This window comes from Miscanthus floridulus, chromosome 6 (assembly GCF_019320115.1).
Source record: "Miscanthus floridulus cultivar M001 chromosome 6, ASM1932011v1, whole genome shotgun sequence".
In the NCBI taxonomy this organism is placed as follows: Eukaryota; Viridiplantae; Streptophyta; class Magnoliopsida; order Poales; family Poaceae; genus Miscanthus; species Miscanthus floridulus.
The window spans coordinates 105,096,901-105,112,504 of NC_089585.1; the positions used below are offsets into that span (position 1 = coordinate 105,096,901).

The 15,604-nt window shown below is 46.4% G+C and overlaps 2 protein-coding genes and 2 pseudogenes across 4 annotated transcripts; all 4 read left to right on the plus strand.

The window, feature by feature from the left end:
* The first annotated feature begins 3,302 nt into the window (after positions 1 to 3,302).
* LOC136458905 (lachrymatory-factor synthase-like) lies at positions 3,303 to 4,255 on the plus strand (annotated as a pseudogene).
* A 500-nt stretch (positions 4,256 to 4,755) lies between these two features.
* On the plus strand, positions 4,756 to 5,979 carry LOC136460963 (pentatricopeptide repeat-containing protein At1g77170, mitochondrial-like; annotated as a pseudogene).
* Positions 5,980 to 7,135: 1,156 nt separating this feature from the next.
* LOC136456480 (CASP-like protein 3A1) lies at positions 7,136 to 10,382 on the plus strand. Its single transcript, XM_066456381.1, has 3 exons — positions 7,136 to 7,516; positions 7,606 to 7,741; positions 9,931 to 10,382. The coding sequence occupies exons 1-3, from the start codon at positions 7,233 to 7,235 to the stop codon at positions 10,144 to 10,146; spliced, it is 636 nt and encodes a 211-aa protein (XP_066312478.1). The 5' UTR covers positions 7,136 to 7,232; the 3' UTR covers positions 10,147 to 10,382.
* A 239-nt stretch (positions 10,383 to 10,621) lies between these two features.
* LOC136456479 (ultraviolet-B receptor UVR8-like) lies at positions 10,622 to 14,814 on the plus strand. 3 transcript variants are annotated; one of them, XM_066456378.1, is made up of 5 exons: positions 10,622 to 10,927; positions 11,027 to 11,200; positions 12,288 to 12,323; positions 12,541 to 12,668; positions 12,777 to 14,814. In XM_066456378.1, the coding sequence occupies exons 1-5, from the start codon at positions 10,870 to 10,872 to the stop codon at positions 14,067 to 14,069; spliced, it is 1,689 nt and encodes a 562-aa protein (XP_066312475.1). In that variant the 5' UTR covers positions 10,622 to 10,869; the 3' UTR covers positions 14,070 to 14,814. The 3 variants fall into 3 exon arrangements, with proteins under 3 accessions (XP_066312475.1, XP_066312476.1, XP_066312477.1); XM_066456379.1 differs by lacking the exon at positions 10,622 to 10,927 and having other exon boundaries at positions 11,081 to 11,200; positions 11,973 to 12,668; XM_066456380.1 differs by lacking the exon at positions 10,622 to 10,927 and having other exon boundaries at positions 11,081 to 11,200; positions 12,215 to 12,668.
* The last annotated feature ends 790 nt before the right edge of the window (positions 14,815 to 15,604 follow it).

Genomic DNA, 15,604 nt, shown 5'->3' on the forward strand with positions numbered 1-15,604 from the left:
ATAGGGAGAGAGGCGGACAACACCATCCGCTCCAAGATGAGAATGGAGCAGCTAAACCATCCAAAGCCTAGGACCACCTCGCACACCTAAGTCAAAAGATCTCAGAAGGCGGGGAGCGCACAAGGCTGTGGATTTGGGGGCCGCACCAACTCGGCCTCCCCTATCCACAAAACTCCTTCTAGCACCAGTCGTTAGAAGGAGCACAATCCAAGTTTTGGCTAATAAAACCAACCCCTCAGCAGGTCGCATGGTTGGAACCTCACAATTTTTTGTGAATCTCTCTGTCTCTCCCCTCTCTTAAAAACTCGGTTTCTCAAAAGGGAATAAGGATGATACATAGACACGGCTAAAGGTGGTTTAAACAGTAAGGAGGCACCTATTTATAGGCCAAAGGGTGGGCTAAACAGCATGAAGCCCCCCGCGCCGCGTGGCGCACCACGAGAGGCTGTAGCCAAAGCCAGATGCCAGCGTGAGGTCAGGGAAATCGAGACCTTCCCAAAAGGCAGGGCCGATACAACATCGACAAGACCACTTAGCCCCACCTAGGTCACAAACCCTAATACACAGCACACTGGCACGGTAGGGCTCAACAGTCGCGTACCTCATCATCAGGGTGCCCTGACAAAGCGAGACAAAACGACCATCTACCGCATTAAACGCACTAGCCCACAAGAGTTCGAGTGACAAAGCTCGGATAGGCCATGACTATGAACTCGCACTCCACAAACACGCATCTCAGCACTTTCACGATCACTTCATGATCGCAAAAAATGCTCGGGGGCTGCTGTCGAGGTTATGATCCCCGGGTATCTCAAGGCATCGACTAGCCAGCAGACCGGACAACCCACGATACCAAAGCCAAGCTTGAGCCCGAATGATCGAGGCCCAACTAGGCTAAGCGGACTGGGCCAATCATTGAGGTCAAGGTCGGTCACAGCCCTTCCCTTCTGCCTTAGCCGCACAGTATGTTGCAGCTCATGACTTCTCGCCGTCTTGACCCCTGGGCGAAAGAAATCGAGCCCACCGAGCACACCTGCTCTAACAAGAGCAGGCACGCAGCACTGACCCCACAAGGACCGAGGGGACAACAGTCACCTCGGTCCGGTCAGACATCATCTTTGCGCCACGCAGTAGAGACAAGACAACACCACCGAACGGTGATGGCAGGTATGGAGGACCACCATCCAAACACAGCCCGACAAGACGTTTGTACGATCCTACCCACTACGAGATGGGATCCACGACGATGGCCTAGACTTAGAGGCCATCCAAGCCAACGCGGGCCATGACCCCAGAGATTAAGATCATGGCCACCAACTCCACAAGCAGCAAGAAAATCGGTGGCCAAGGGGCGGCTACCTACTCTCGTACGATGCCCCCGGACTATCAGGAGGCGATGACGAAGACCAGGCGAGGCCACGTCGCGCAGGATGGCTGGCGAAATATCACCGTGCCCACAGTGCCGCCATGACTGGCACTATGGCACCACGTCACTCCATGCCACGACGTGAGCACAAGACCATGACGATAGCCACGCCAAGACGTGCACCACCAGACGGCGTTACTTGCAAGCCAAGTTAGCTCGGCCAATTCCCTCAGGCTCACGGCCCTTTGGTGGGGAGAACCTCCTTCTTTGTATGAAACCTGGCTCCAGACTCTATATAAGGGCAGCCAAGGCGCCCCTCCGAGGGGACATCTCCATTCTGATCGGGCTCTCGAAGTTTCCCTTCGGGCAGCCCTTCTCCTAGCTCTAGCTCTCATACCTCTTCCACTATTCTTGCACCCCATATTGTAAAAACTTTAGAGCATTCAAGCGATGAACAAGTACTCGATCATCTCTGAGACTGAATGTAGGGCTCCGGCCTGAACCAGTATAAATCCTCGTATCTTTTGATGCTACCATCGTCTTTCTAGAACAACACGGTATTCGTATAAATTTACTAGTCTGATTTACGAAATACCTACAAAATGTGTGATCATGCATTCAACCACTCAAGTTTAAATCCTCTCTTTGGGTACCTATTTCCCTTCTTAATGATTAATGATTAATGAAAAAACATCTAATTCCTAACGTGGAGTGGTTTGGGTACTGCCATGTGCGGTTGCAGGAATCGTCCACCTCGTGAGATATTTGGTGTGATTCTTGGCCTATTTCCACCACCATTACAGGAAAATATGCACCCAAACATGTTCTTTATAAATTTCCACTTCTCCTATATTTTAGATGCATGAATTTTAAGTTGATTTCAGACAATACTCTTGTACTACCGATTAACATAGTATTTTTGTGATTTGTTATTTGGCTTATGTCATAACATATTAAACTTTTGTCCTTGACAATAAAAATAATTGTAAATTGTTAAATTGTTTTTGTGCCAACACATATCGGATTTTATCAGGTTTGTGGTTTTGTCTAATGGGTTTTTCATTCTCGTAACAAAAAATTATAGATTTTGTCTACTGAAATTGTAACAAACTAAAACTGTAATTTTAAGGAAAAAAAATATATGCAATAACTGTCGTATGGAAGAAAACTAAAATCCAACCTGAATATAGCAAATCTCATAAATTCCGTCGTTTGAAATAGTCAATAACTAGATATCAGTGGTGGCGGCTGGGAGATGGAGCTATTATTAGTATAAAAATAGTTGATCGGGAAGCCGGTATCCAATGGCTTATCCTACTATTGCTCAGCGAGCAGTGGGAAGTTTGCAGCCAGGCAGTCACCCATTGTATATACCCCGTTGAGTTGGTGTAGAAAATAATGCACATATAACAGGGACCGGAAGAACTAGAGAGAATCTTGAAATCTTCTCCGTTGCCTGCCAGAAAAAAAAATGAAACTTGATTTAGCTAGTAGCCATAGTATGTTGATACGCGCCCAACAAATGATTAGACGTTTATACCTCACGCCACATCTTAGGGCCTGTTTAGTTTCATCCCAAAACATTAAATTTTTCAAGATTTTCCGTCACATCGAATCTTTGGACGCATCCATAAAGTATTAAATATAAATAAAAAATAAAACTAATTACACAGTTTAGACGAAATCCATGAGACGAATCTTTTAAGCCTAATTAGATTATGATTGGACACTAATTGCCAAATAACAACGAAAATACTACAGTGCTCATTTTGCAAAAAAATTTGGAACTAAACTGAGCCTTAAAATAAGCTATGCTTGAACGTTTGGTACTCTCTCTCTCTCTATATATATCCTAGATAGAGGAGACGAATACGGCAGCCATTGCCCATTGGACACGACCACTTTTATACACCTCAGCGAGAGATATCTCACCATGTGACTGACCTTTGTGCCAACCCAACCATGGCCACGCACATCAGGCATTCAGGCTACTCTGCCCAGTTGCGGTTGGACACTTGTACATGCCAGCAGTCGACGGCGTTGTATAAAACAGCGAGGACCAGCTGACTCCACGTCTCGCCGTCGCGCGCAAGCACGTCTCGCATCGCATCGCCACTTACACACACAAAAGCCGCACGATTCCACTCCATTCCATGGATCACGACACGGCCCGGGAAGAAGCGCCGGTCGTGTTGTGGCGCGGCACGGTGCGCGCCGTGGCGTCGGGGCCGACGCCCGACGAGGCGTGGGCGCTGCTGGGGCGACTTCTGCTCCCTGGACCGGTGGGTCTCCACGGTGCGGACGTGCCGGCGCGTGGTGGAGGTGGAGGGCGCGGCGGAGCCGGAGCCGGAGGGGCTCCCCGCCCCCGGGTGCGTGCGCTACTGCGAGGGCCCCGTGAACATGGCCGCGCCGGGGGAGCCCGTGGGGTGGTCCAAGGAGGGGCTCCTGGAGACGGATCACACGGGGCGGTGGTATAGCTACGAGCTGCTGGACAGTAACAAGGGCTTCGGCAGGTACCGGGCCACCATGCGAGTGGAGCACGACCCGACCGGGTGCGCGGTCAGCTGGTCGTTCGAGGCCGACCCGGTGAAGGGCTGGACGCTGGAGGGGTTCGTGGCGTTCCTAGACAAACTCGCGCGTGGCGTTGCCCAGCGGCTCGAGGAGGAGATCATGATGAAGCCGTGAATTGGTTTGTCGCGCCAAGGATGGATTGGTTTGTGGCCGCGCGAGGGTGTGTTTCCAGATAATTTTGCTTCTGTTTTTTTTCTTTTTTTGAGAACTCACAAAGTTTTTTAAAGTATACATGTTTGTGTCAAATTCTAAACTCCTGATGCAGTTGAAGTTCCTCTGAAGTTCTGCCAAATCTCTGAAACTTTTTTTTCACTTAAACTCGACCGTATTCTGTAAACCAGCTCCAACTCCATGGAGCAGCAACAAACATACCACTCCTGGGCCTGGTTTAGATTAAGGTTAGGAATTAGTATTTGGTACTGTAGCATTTTCGTTTGTATTTAATAATTATTGTCCAATCATGATCTAACTAGGCTCAAAAGATTCGTCTCGTAATTTACAATCAAACTATATAATTAGTTATTTTTTTATCTACATTTAATACTCCATGTATATATCCAAATATTTGATGTGATGAAGAGAGTGAAAAAACTTGCCATCTAAACAGGACCCTAGTCCTAGCAAGGGAGAAGATACAAACACAGAGACCGTTCTGCAAGAATTCAAATTTCCTGATGGTACATACTTCCATCCCATCTCCACGGGTACGCACCCGTCTCCTCCCGCCCGCGCGACTCCACGCATCGCGGTCCCCTCCTGCTTCCCCGCTTCGCCGCCCTTGCCGCGGTCCGGCTCGACTCCTGCACGGCTGCACCGACATGATCCTCCCGCCGCGAATCCACGTGTGCATCCTGCGCCGTGGCCTCCTCCCTCTGCCCTTCCACTGGAATGTCGCGAGCCCGTGACCCGTGCCTACCTCCGCCTCCGCCTCGGCTCGCCCCGCTTCGATCCGCCGCGTGCTTTGTGCATGATAGCCGCACCCGGACCGCTACACGTTCCCGGCCCTCAAGGCCGCGACCAAAGCCGAACCCCCGGTTCCACCCTACGCCTGTAGCTCCACGCCGCCTCTGCCAAGCGTGGCCTCGCACGCCAGACCTTCTTCACCGAGAGCGCGCTCATCAGCGGCTACGCGAAGGCTGGCGACCTTGACGCGCAGGGTGTTCGACGAAAACCCGAACCGGGCCCTAGGTTCGTGGAACGCCTTCATAAGCGGCTTCTCGCAAGCTGGCGAGTCCAAGGAGGCGTTGACGTTGTTTCATGAGCTGTGGAGGCACGGCATGGCACCGGATCATCTGACCATGGTGAGTTTTGTGTTGGCATGCTTTGCGCTTGGTGATGTTGGCTTGTCGGAGCAGATGCACAAGTGCGTCTTACAGTTCTAGCGCTCTGGGCAGCTTGATGTGACACTGCCCAATGCATTGGTCCGATATGTATGCCAAGTGTGGCCGCACGGTCCTCACAACAGTGGTATTTGAGAGAATGCCTGTCAGCGATGTGTCTTCATGGACAACCATGATCACAGGGCTTGCAACGCATGGCGAGGATCAGGGTGCACCCAACAAGTTTCATGATATGCAGAGAGAAACGATACAACCAAATAGGGTGATGATGTTAGCCGTGCTCTCTGCTTGCGCACTCGGAGGGCTGGTGGGTATACAGTTGGGTTTGCTGAAGCAAATGGAAGAACGAAAAATCATGGTAGTGCCAACCGCTGAACACTACCAGTATGTGGTGGTGGTGAATATGCTTGATAGAGTTGGCCATGTGGATGACAGGATGAGGCAGGTGCTTTGGTGAATTGGTGGAGCAGAGTATGCCAATGGAGGCCAATGTGGTGATAGGAGATTGAGGAACAATGCTCGGTGCATGCAAAAAACATGGTAATGCAAGTGTTGGTGAGTGGGTAGTAGGAAGGCTTGTAGAGTCTGAGCCATGGAACAACGGGGTTTATGTGGTGTTGTCGAACATATATGTTGCTGTCGGGATGTAGGGTGAGGAAGATCATGTCTGAGAGAAAAGTCACAAAGTCTCCTAGCTGGTAGCTGCAGTCTGTAGCTCAAAAAGTGATCATCATCTAAGGTTTATTCTCTGCTCTCTTTTATTTCTTTTGCAATACATACGTCACAGATCATTACTTGTTCAAGAAAGAACCAAATTCACCTTGTTTGCCTTCTGATCACGTGTCCGTGTCTATTGTTGCCAGCCAACAACAGGTATAATTGATCGGATAGATAAAAAAATGGTTGTTGTCTGATCGAGCATAATATATATTCCTCACAAAAAAAGAAAGGCGGGAAGAATATTTAAGTGAGCAGCATTTGCCTTCATTCTTTTGTACGGATGAAAACGGTATGGATATTTTCCGACCGAATTCGAAACCGAATCCGTTTAGAGGGGTTAAGATCTGTCCGTATCCGAGTCCGGATATCCAACATCCGATATCGTATCCGTATCCGAATACTCAAATCGCATATTTATGATATCGATATCCAATCGTATCCTATCCGACATAGTTGACACTATCCGTATTCGAATCCGAATCCGAACAAAAATATAAAAACAAATGTAATATCGGTGATATCCGTCCGTATCCGATCCGTTTTCATCCCTATTCTTTTGGAGCCCATGTAAACCAAAAACTGACAGGATCGTTGAACATCTAGTAATCAGACAGGTATTTTTTTTCTTCTTAACACAATAATATGTAACTCTCCTGTGTATTGGAGGAAAAAAGATATTTGTTATAAGTGCTATGCCATTATTACACTTCAATATTTTCCCATTACTTGCTCGATCTAGGTTACCATCTAGAGATATGTTCTCATCTGTTAAATTACTTGTACGCAATTGAGCTTGACTCTGAGAAATGCTAAATTTCAATTATCAGATCCATAATGAAAAATCTGTGTGCTTCTTGAGTCTTTCATTGGTTGGTATTATATTGGTAGGGCGGTGGGGCACACCCGAGAAAACTCGGTACCTGCTGACTGCAAAGTATTGCAAGTATGTACACAGGATTATGAAGTGACCAGTTTTCAAATAAGATTCTTATAGTATGCAGCGCCGTAATTAGCGTTCTTCCACATGACTCGTGTCAATTACTGCCGCAATCTGCTAAATCCCATTGCTACTGTACTTGTCTGGTCTCCAAATACTGTCAAACAGCAAGTGCAGAAAGGACTCACGGAGTCACGGGTGCATCACATAGTTGCCACAACATGCTAAAAGGGAAAAAGGCTGCCTAGAGTGAACCGTCTCCTAGTAAAACACCAAACCACAGCCAGGAGCACCACCGATGGGTTCCATTGGTAATGGCCGAAGTGACTCGGTGGTCGGCATCCAGATGCCACCGGCGGGGGGCAAGATGGTGCTGGAGCCTGAGGCTCTTCCGGTGACCACATCTCCGGTGCCAAGATGGCCACGGCTGGGCGTGGTTATGGTGGCAACCCGAGCTGCAGCCATGGTGATGGCACTGCTCTCGATGTCGCTAATGGTCTCCTCCAAGCAGCGAGGCATTCTCACCATCTTTGGCATCGAGATCCCGCTCTATGCCAATTGGTCCTTTTCTTATTCACTGCAGTAAGTTTTTGCGCCGTTTGAAGTTGAAATGTGTACTTATGCTTAGAGAAAATACTGACTTGCTCCGGTGGTGCTGTTCATGATTTTAGATTCTTGGTTGCGATGTCTGCAGCTTCAGCTGCCTACTCGCTAGCACAACTCCTCTTGATTGCACACAAGGTCATGAAGAAAGCCCCCATTGTTCCTTCTGGACGCCACGCATGGCTGCTCTTTGCCGGGGATCAGGTTTGCCGGTTCTTGCCTTCTTGGCCATTTTTATGTGATTTTGCGACGTCCATCTAATTATCGTGTTTTTTCCGTCACTATACTTCTAGTATCTGTTGTTTTGTACTATATTCCGTCTTGTTTGTTGTGGCTGCATCGTGCATTTTGTGCTTTCTCTAGATGTTTAATGGACGGGTCAGCAGCCATTGCCAGCGTAGGTAGTATTAGTTGAGTTAGTTCAACTTCGAGTTTAGACTAGTTAGACCAAGATCTTGTTGGAAAATGACTAGAACAATTTAGGGTCCATTTCTTTGAGCTGCAACTTTTGGCCTTTTGACTTTTTGCTATTGACTTTTGTAATATTTTTTTTTTGGGTTTCTCAACACACTAAATGTCAGGAAATTTTCTCTTAGCGTGCTTTTCAACTTTTAGTATATTTTCTAAAAAATCAGCTTTCTAGTTTTTTCAAAAGATAGTTCAACAGCTAGGTTGTTTGTTTCAGCTTCTAGCTAACAAGCAAACATTAAGATCTCTCAAATTGGGAATGCCTAATCCTCCAAATTTTGTTAACACACTTTAGGCCCCGTTCGCTGGTCTGAAACTTGGCTGAAACTGGCTGAAAAACATTGTTCCGGCTGAATTGTTGTGAGAGAAAAACACTATTCCGGCTGAAAAAAGAAGCTGAACAAGCCATTTTTGAGACAAGCGAACGGGGGAACTCTTTTCCCAATTAGCTAAATGATACATGTGTGCTCCCATATTGTCATTCCATAAACTTAAGAGCTCCCACATAGCCTTTTTTGACTAAGTTCTCTATTCAATTAATCCAAGTTGGCCAGTTGGGATAAAACCTTAGTCTCTAAGCTTTCAAAAAGGAAGTCCCAAGTCCGAACAGACTCTATCATAAGCATTTTATAGTCTAACTTAAGAACTATACCCAGCTCTTTGCTGCTGTGTAAGCTATGCACCAATTCATGGGCTATGACGACACTCTCAAGAATACATCTACCCTATATAAAGGCACTTTGGTGAGGTGAAATCAACCTACCAACTATTTTACCTAATCTTAGAGTTAGAGACTAAGAGAAAATTTTAAATCTACAATTAATTAGATTAATTGGTCTAAACTTTGCATGGTTCTTGCACCTTCCTCCTTTGGAATTTAAGGTAACCATAGCAAAGCTGAGTCTATATAGATCTAACTTACCTTTGTAGAAATCCTCAAACATAGCTATAAGATCACCCTTTACTATGATCTAAAACTTATGATAAAACATGAAGGATACTCCAGCAGGTCCGGGAACGCATCAGTGTCACACCTAACAACTGAACACTGCCTCCTTAATTTCACTCTCAGAAACGGAAGCAGTAATGCTCCCAAAAATCCTGAGCTAGGTGGATGTTAGGACTATCTTCTTTTCTAACAGATCCAAAAAAAAAAGATCCTTATAGTAGAAACTAACATCAACATCCATCATGCCTTTTTGGTTCTCAACTGGATCATTAGTGCCCTCCAGAACCTCTACTTTCTTTTTAACACTCCTTTGCTTGGCTACTGCATGGAAATAAGCAGTATTCTTATATCTTCTAAAGCCCAGTCGCCCAGATTTTATCCAATTCTGTCTCTACCTGTCTGATGAATCTACTGAACTCTTCTATATCCGTAAGATGGAGGTTTCCAGATTTCCATAGTATTATGAGCTTAAGAACATTTTATTCAAGTCATCAGGTGGAGCTTTCCAACAGTGTATCACACAAACAACATGAACTTTCCATGTGACGTCTCCAATTAGAAAATGCCTCAGAAGTGTGCTGCATTTTTTTGTACCGTGGTCAGAACATTAAAGTGGTTCTGGATAGGATATCTGAAAGTAGCCCAGGTAACACAACAAACATATAATAATCCAGCATCCATATAAGAATCCTGGAGACTAAGACTTGATTTTAGTTTTATTTACGATGCTTGTCCTTAGCTTTTGTTTGCTTTCAAAGCGTTGTTCATCGGCTCATCCTTGCCTTTTTGACCAATCGAGCCCAGGCCAACCTATCTTCCAAGATGTTAGCATAATCTAACCTCGTTAGTTGTATCGCTACGAAGCGATAACTTTCTTTACCTCAGCGAATAGAACCTGAACATTTGGAGCCCTATGAATCGTCAGCATTTCCATGGAATATACACGGATAACAGCTATGTGGTGCCAACATGACAGGTGTTTTCGCTCGCAATGATTAGCGCTGGATCAGCGGCGGCGGCGGTGGCCAATTTGAACCGCACCGGCATCCAGCACACGGCCCTCCCCAACTTCTGCAAGCCCCTGCCACGTTTCTGCGACCTCTCGGCGGTCTCCATCGCGTGTGCCTTCCCCAGCTGCGTCTTCCTCGCGACTTCTGCCGTAATCGATGTTATCTGGCTGTCAAGTCCGTGAGAGGTGTGATCCGAGTGACGGCACTGTGCTACTACTGTACTCGAGCGCTGCGCGGATGTACCTGTGTCTGTAAATCAACTGAACCCATACTCTCCACGGTCACCTGGATGCTGATGCGCCGCATCACCTCAATGTTGTATCGGGGTTAGCACTTAGCAATCCTGCGAGACGAGTGCTGTACGTGTGATTAGAATGATCTGGATGTTGATGTGCTGTGCAGTGTCGCGGTCTAAAGATGCAGTTGAGTCCCGTGCCAAGACTCCACTGCCCCAATCGTCACACCAACCAACTACTGCGGATATGTCACGGGCTCTGGGCAGGCTGTCCGCAGCGACGCAACGCGCGACACGTACAAACCCAGTCGTGGACGGATCGGAAGAGGGAACATGTGCAGCCCCGATCTCATCTCATCCCCTAGATAGTTTACGCCGGCGGCCTCGGAAAAATCGGTGTTAAGTGACCGGTTCTCGCTCAGCGGTGACTTGCCGACTTGCCGTTGCCTTGCTGTCCGTCCGACTCACTGGAGTCCTCAGCGCCTCTCCTTTGCCTGAATTCCTACCGGCGCGGCAACCTTTAACCCAGCTCGCCGCCCGCCGCTCGCGGTAATGCGGTGCCTCCACTTGTGAATTGTGATGCCCGCGTCCTCGCTCTCGTTCCCCTCCCCATCCTCCTCCTCATCTACCGCGCCCTCCATTCCCCACCCACTCCCACCGCCGCCGGCAGATGCCGCCCAAGGTTGTCGCCGTCGCCGCGGGCGAGGCCCACACACTCGCCCTCTCGGGTGAGCGACTCTCGGCTTGCTCGCGCGAACTCTCCGGCCCCCTCGCTGGACTTCATTATTCAGTAATCTGATGAGAGATTTCGTGGCTTCTAATTGCAGGTGACGGGCAGGTGTACTCCTGGGGTAGGGGGCCCTTCGGTCGCCTCGGGACCGGCCGCGAGGACGACGAGCTGGTCCCCACCGCGGTGGCGCCCGCGGTCTCTGCCGGCGGGACACCGCGGCCCAGGTTCGTCGCCGTCGCCGCTGGTGCCTACCATAGCCTTGCGCTGGACGGTTCGTGCTCTGTTACCCCATCCGCTCTCTGCTTATGTTCGTGGTGAAGCGGTTGTGTGATCCAAATTATAAGCTATTCTAGAACTTGAGAACTACCCGAGTAGTTACAGTAGTCTGACCAGCCCCTAGGAGTGGGTTTGAAGGGTAACTTTGCGGCTGCCGACTGGCACTTTGATTTTCCTGCACATGCCATTCAGGCTGCGTTTAGTTCGTGAATTTTGGGATTTTGGGCTACCGTAGCACTTTTGTTTTTATCTGGCAATTAGTGTTCAATCATGGACTAATTAGGTTCAAAACATTCGTCTCGTGATTTTCCAACCAAACTGTGTAATTAGTTTTTTTTTCCGTCTACGTTTAATATTCCATGCACGTATCGCAAGATTCGATACGATGGGTACTGTAGCACTTTTTTGAAAAACTTTTCGCAAACTAAACAAGGCCTCAATATCTTTGCCTTGAAATTTTCTGTACCTCGTCTTTTCCTGTTCGGCTGCTATTAGTTCGCGAAAAGTTTGCCTTGAAACGAGTCTGCATTAAATGGCTGAATCCACAAGGTCACACTGGCCACTACAGAGAAAAATCCGTAGATTATCTAGGTTTTGGTATGAATATAACTTTACGTTTTGCATTTGCTGTGAGTATCCCCCTTTGGCAAGGCATCACTTCCATTTTTTTTTTTTTGGCTTCAGCTCCACGAACGGCTCCACCAGTGGAGCTGGAGCCGTTTTGATGACCCGTTTGGCAAAATAGCTCCTCATAGTAGATGAAACAGGTTTGTCTCCTTTTGGAGTCCACGTGGACAAGGTGAAGCCGAGTGAAGCCACTATTTTTGGCTCCATCATTCCCCAAACATCTGTGAGAGCATGTTTTTAGGGGCTTCACCAGTGAAGCCGTTTCGTTTTACCCCGTTTGATAGAAAACAGCTACTGAAGCCGGTGGAGAAGCCCTGCCAAACGGGGCCTTAATTCCATAATGTGCAAAATGTTTTGTCGCTGTATTTTTTTGTGCCAAAAGCAATTTAACACGATCCTCAGCATACATGTGAAATGGGTGCCATACTGATTGCTGAATAAGTTCAATGTGACAGATGAAGGTTCACTCTGGTCATGGGGTTACAATCTCTGTATCCTTTACAGCTCTTGACTTATTTTTTTTTAAAAAAAAATTGTTAGCTGCAAATCTCTCAATTGATATGCCTGCCATTCATGACTTGGGGCTCTCGGTGGGTCTCAACTCTAGCCTACCCCAACTTGTTTGGGACTGAAAGGCTATGTTGTTGTTGTTATTGTTGATATGCCTGCCATTGTCGGATGTACTTCACTTCCTTGACTATTTAACAGATGGTCAACTTGGCTATGGGGATCAGAATTCCCTTTTTCCATGTTTGGTTGAGCAATTTCAGGATCTAGGTTCTCCTGAAACCCTGAATGATGAAGACCAGAACACACGTGATAGGACTTGTTTAAAGGTATGGGCGTACCATCAGTTTCGATAATTCCCAAACTATATAAGCTTTAAGATCGTTAAGAAAGTTTGGCTTTCTATTTTGATAACCGTGATGTATGTTTTGTTACAGCTGTCCTCTGTCAAAGCAGGTGGCATGATGTCATTTGCCATAGACAGTTTGGGGGGCCTTTGGATGTGGGGAAGTTGCCCACAGCAGACTGATGCTGGAGAGTTTTGTATTGCGAGTAGCTCTATCCCACTACCTATGTGGGATTTCCATGGACACACTGTTGTTAAGGTTGCCTGTGGTAATGAGCATGTAGTAGCTGCAGTTAGTGTTGGCGAGACCTATACTGAAGGTGACCTTGTTTGTTATGCTTGGGGAAATAACAACCATGGTCAGTTGGGTCTAGGTGACAAGGAAAGTAGATCCCGTCCTGTGCTTATCTCAGCATTTAGCGAAGGATCTTGGGAGGTGTATGAAATTGCATGCGGGGCTTCCCACACTGCAGTCCTCGCCAATAAGAAGTCTTCTGACCAGATAGAATCTCGGTGCTGGACATTTGGCCTTGGTGACAAGGGGCAGCTTGGCCATGGAACCACAGCCTCCATTTGCTCACCACAGCCTGTCGATGGACTACCAACCGGATCCTTCCTTATTTCTCTTGACTGTGGATTGTTCCACACAGCCGTAGTCTCCTCTGATGGAGAGGTGTGGTGCTGGGGAATGGAGAGAGGTCTTGGACTGTGCCCAGATGCTAGCTTTTCGGGAGTTGATGAAGGGGATGCTTTATATCCAATAAGGATTCAGTCTCCTGAGACAAATGGGTTCAAGTTTCTTGGTCCAGTGCAGATCACCTGTGGAGCTGCACACACTGTTCTTGTTGCTGGTGATGGGTATAGGATGTGGGCATGGGGCAGAGGCCGCAGTGGTGTGCTTGGGAGAGGCCAGACTGCTGACAGTTACATACCATGCGTTGTGATGTGGCCTCCTCTTGATGAGAACTTCCAAGAGATCCATGAGGACCAAGCGGGAGGATCAACATCAAGAGGGAATGATCGCACTAGCACTGAGTTGAATCAGAAGCTATCTGCTGCCACAGAGGAGTTACAATTCCTAAGGTCAAAACTGACACTGATGGAGAGATATGCCAATATACTTCACATCTCAATCTTCCGTAAGCCACTTGATGAACGGGCGCTACCACGTTCACTTCAGGAATCTTCTGTCTTTGATATCAGAAAGGAATTTGAGAACATTTTGGATGCAGCAGACACTGATGAACTTAATCGTTTGGAGATCTTCTACCGCAACATGCTTTCTGGCGTGAAAGACAAGCTTCTGAAGAGAAGAGTCCAAGAGATGGTCCAACAATGCATTATTTCACTCTCAGCAGGGAGGCAAAACCCTCAAGATAAGTGAATTGATTGAATGTTTATACTTGTTACCGGACTGCAAGTGAGTACAGTATCTCCAAACTTGGTCTCATCAAAATTGCAATAAAGGGGCGTACCCAGTGCAGAGAGCTCTCGCTCTGTGCGGGGTCTGGGGAAGGGTGTTAGTGGCAAGCCTTACCCTCGCCTGTGCAATACGAGAAGACCGCGACTCGAACCCGGGACCTTCCGGTCACAGGCGGTAAGACTCTACCGCTTGCACTAGGCCCGCCCTTCTGTCTCATCAAAATTGCAATAACCCTGTTTATGCCAACCCACTGTCGCTTCTGTTTCTTCAAATATAAAGTGAGTTAGTAAATCTATCCTGGCATCAAGATCATCACCTGGCCGACCATTGCACAAAGACGGCATTACTCATACTGACATGTAAGCGTATATGTTGTTTATGAATTGTTACTGGACTGCAAGTGGGTACAGTATCACCAAACTTGGTCTCAACTAAATTGCAATAAACCTGTTTATGCCAACCCACTGTTGCATCTGTTTCTTCAAATATAAAGTGAGTGAGTAAATCTATCCTGCCATCAAGATCATCACCCGGTCGACCATTGCACAAAGACGGCATTACTGACACTGACATGTAAGCGTATATGTTGTTTATGAAATTCTTTATATGATAAATGCATCCTAGATTAATTGAATCCTGTGTAAAGGATTTCTCTATGGGTTGTCATAGACGGACAAGAATATATGGTTAAAGTGTTATTGGAAAAGTCTTAGGAAAATACCAGTTTAAATTATAAATACTATCAAAGTGATGCGCGTAAATAGTGCAGGTAGCTAGTTTTTTTTTAACATGGTAACATTTGAGATTGTTCATTTGAATTTTTGCAAATAGTTTATCTTTTGTTTGTTGTATTTGTCCGCTCTTCATGAGTCTCTACTGCATGTCTCTCACAAAGATCTTCCGGTATTAAATTTTGAATCATCTTATACCTTTTCTTGCGTGGATCAATAGTTGCCTTTTTGCCGTAATGATCATTTGCCAGATTACTCATGTACGACCATAGATCCAATGTTTATTTGGATTATCTTTTTCCAAAGGTTTTAGACTTGCATATATGTTCTCTTTTTTGCCATAATAGTTCGGGGTTCGGGCCTTTTTTGTTTAAAAAATACTTCTGTTTACTTTTCTTTTTGTTGTTTTCGTCTTTATGACTGTATTGAATATAATAATAAATTTACATTATCGGTAGAAAAATTAAACAATTTATTTTGTCAATGGTCATGTATAGTTTTCATTAATTTATTTTGTAACGCGTGCCTTTAATCTCTGGTTCTTATAGTGTGTACTTCACAATGTGCATCATCGGTAGTTTTTTTCTAAAAGCAACATCATCGGTATATAATTATCTTTATATATAGCGCATAGCACTGTTTTTTTTTTCTTTTCCTTAAGATATTTTCGAAATCATTAGTGGATGCTTGAAGCTGCAGGCCATTTAATAATGTTTTTATTTAATGGGCCACCATAGGATATTTTTCCTAATTCATTAGCCGATG

Bases quoted from the DNA above. Each gene is read 5' to 3' on its own strand.
- LOC136456480 (XM_066456381.1), top strand. From the start codon at position 7,233: ATGGGTTCCATTGGTAATGGCCGAAGTGACTCGGTGGTCGGCATCCAG. The intron at 7,517-7,605 runs GTAAGTTTTTGC...TCATGATTTTAG, and splicing joins TCCTTTTCTTATTCACTGCA to ATTCTTGGTTGCGATGTCTG. The intron at 7,742-9,930 runs GTTTGCCGGTTC...CCAACATGACAG, and splicing joins TGCTCTTTGCCGGGGATCAG to GTGTTTTCGCTCGCAATGAT.
- LOC136456479 (XM_066456378.1), top strand. From the start codon at position 10,870: ATGCCGCCCAAGGTTGTCGCCGTCGCCGCGGGCGAGGCCCACACACTC. The intron at 11,201-12,287 runs GTTCGTGCTCTG...TCAATGTGACAG, and splicing joins CCATAGCCTTGCGCTGGACG to ATGAAGGTTCACTCTGGTCA. The intron at 12,324-12,540 runs GTATCCTTTACA...ACTATTTAACAG, and splicing joins GTCATGGGGTTACAATCTCT to ATGGTCAACTTGGCTATGGG.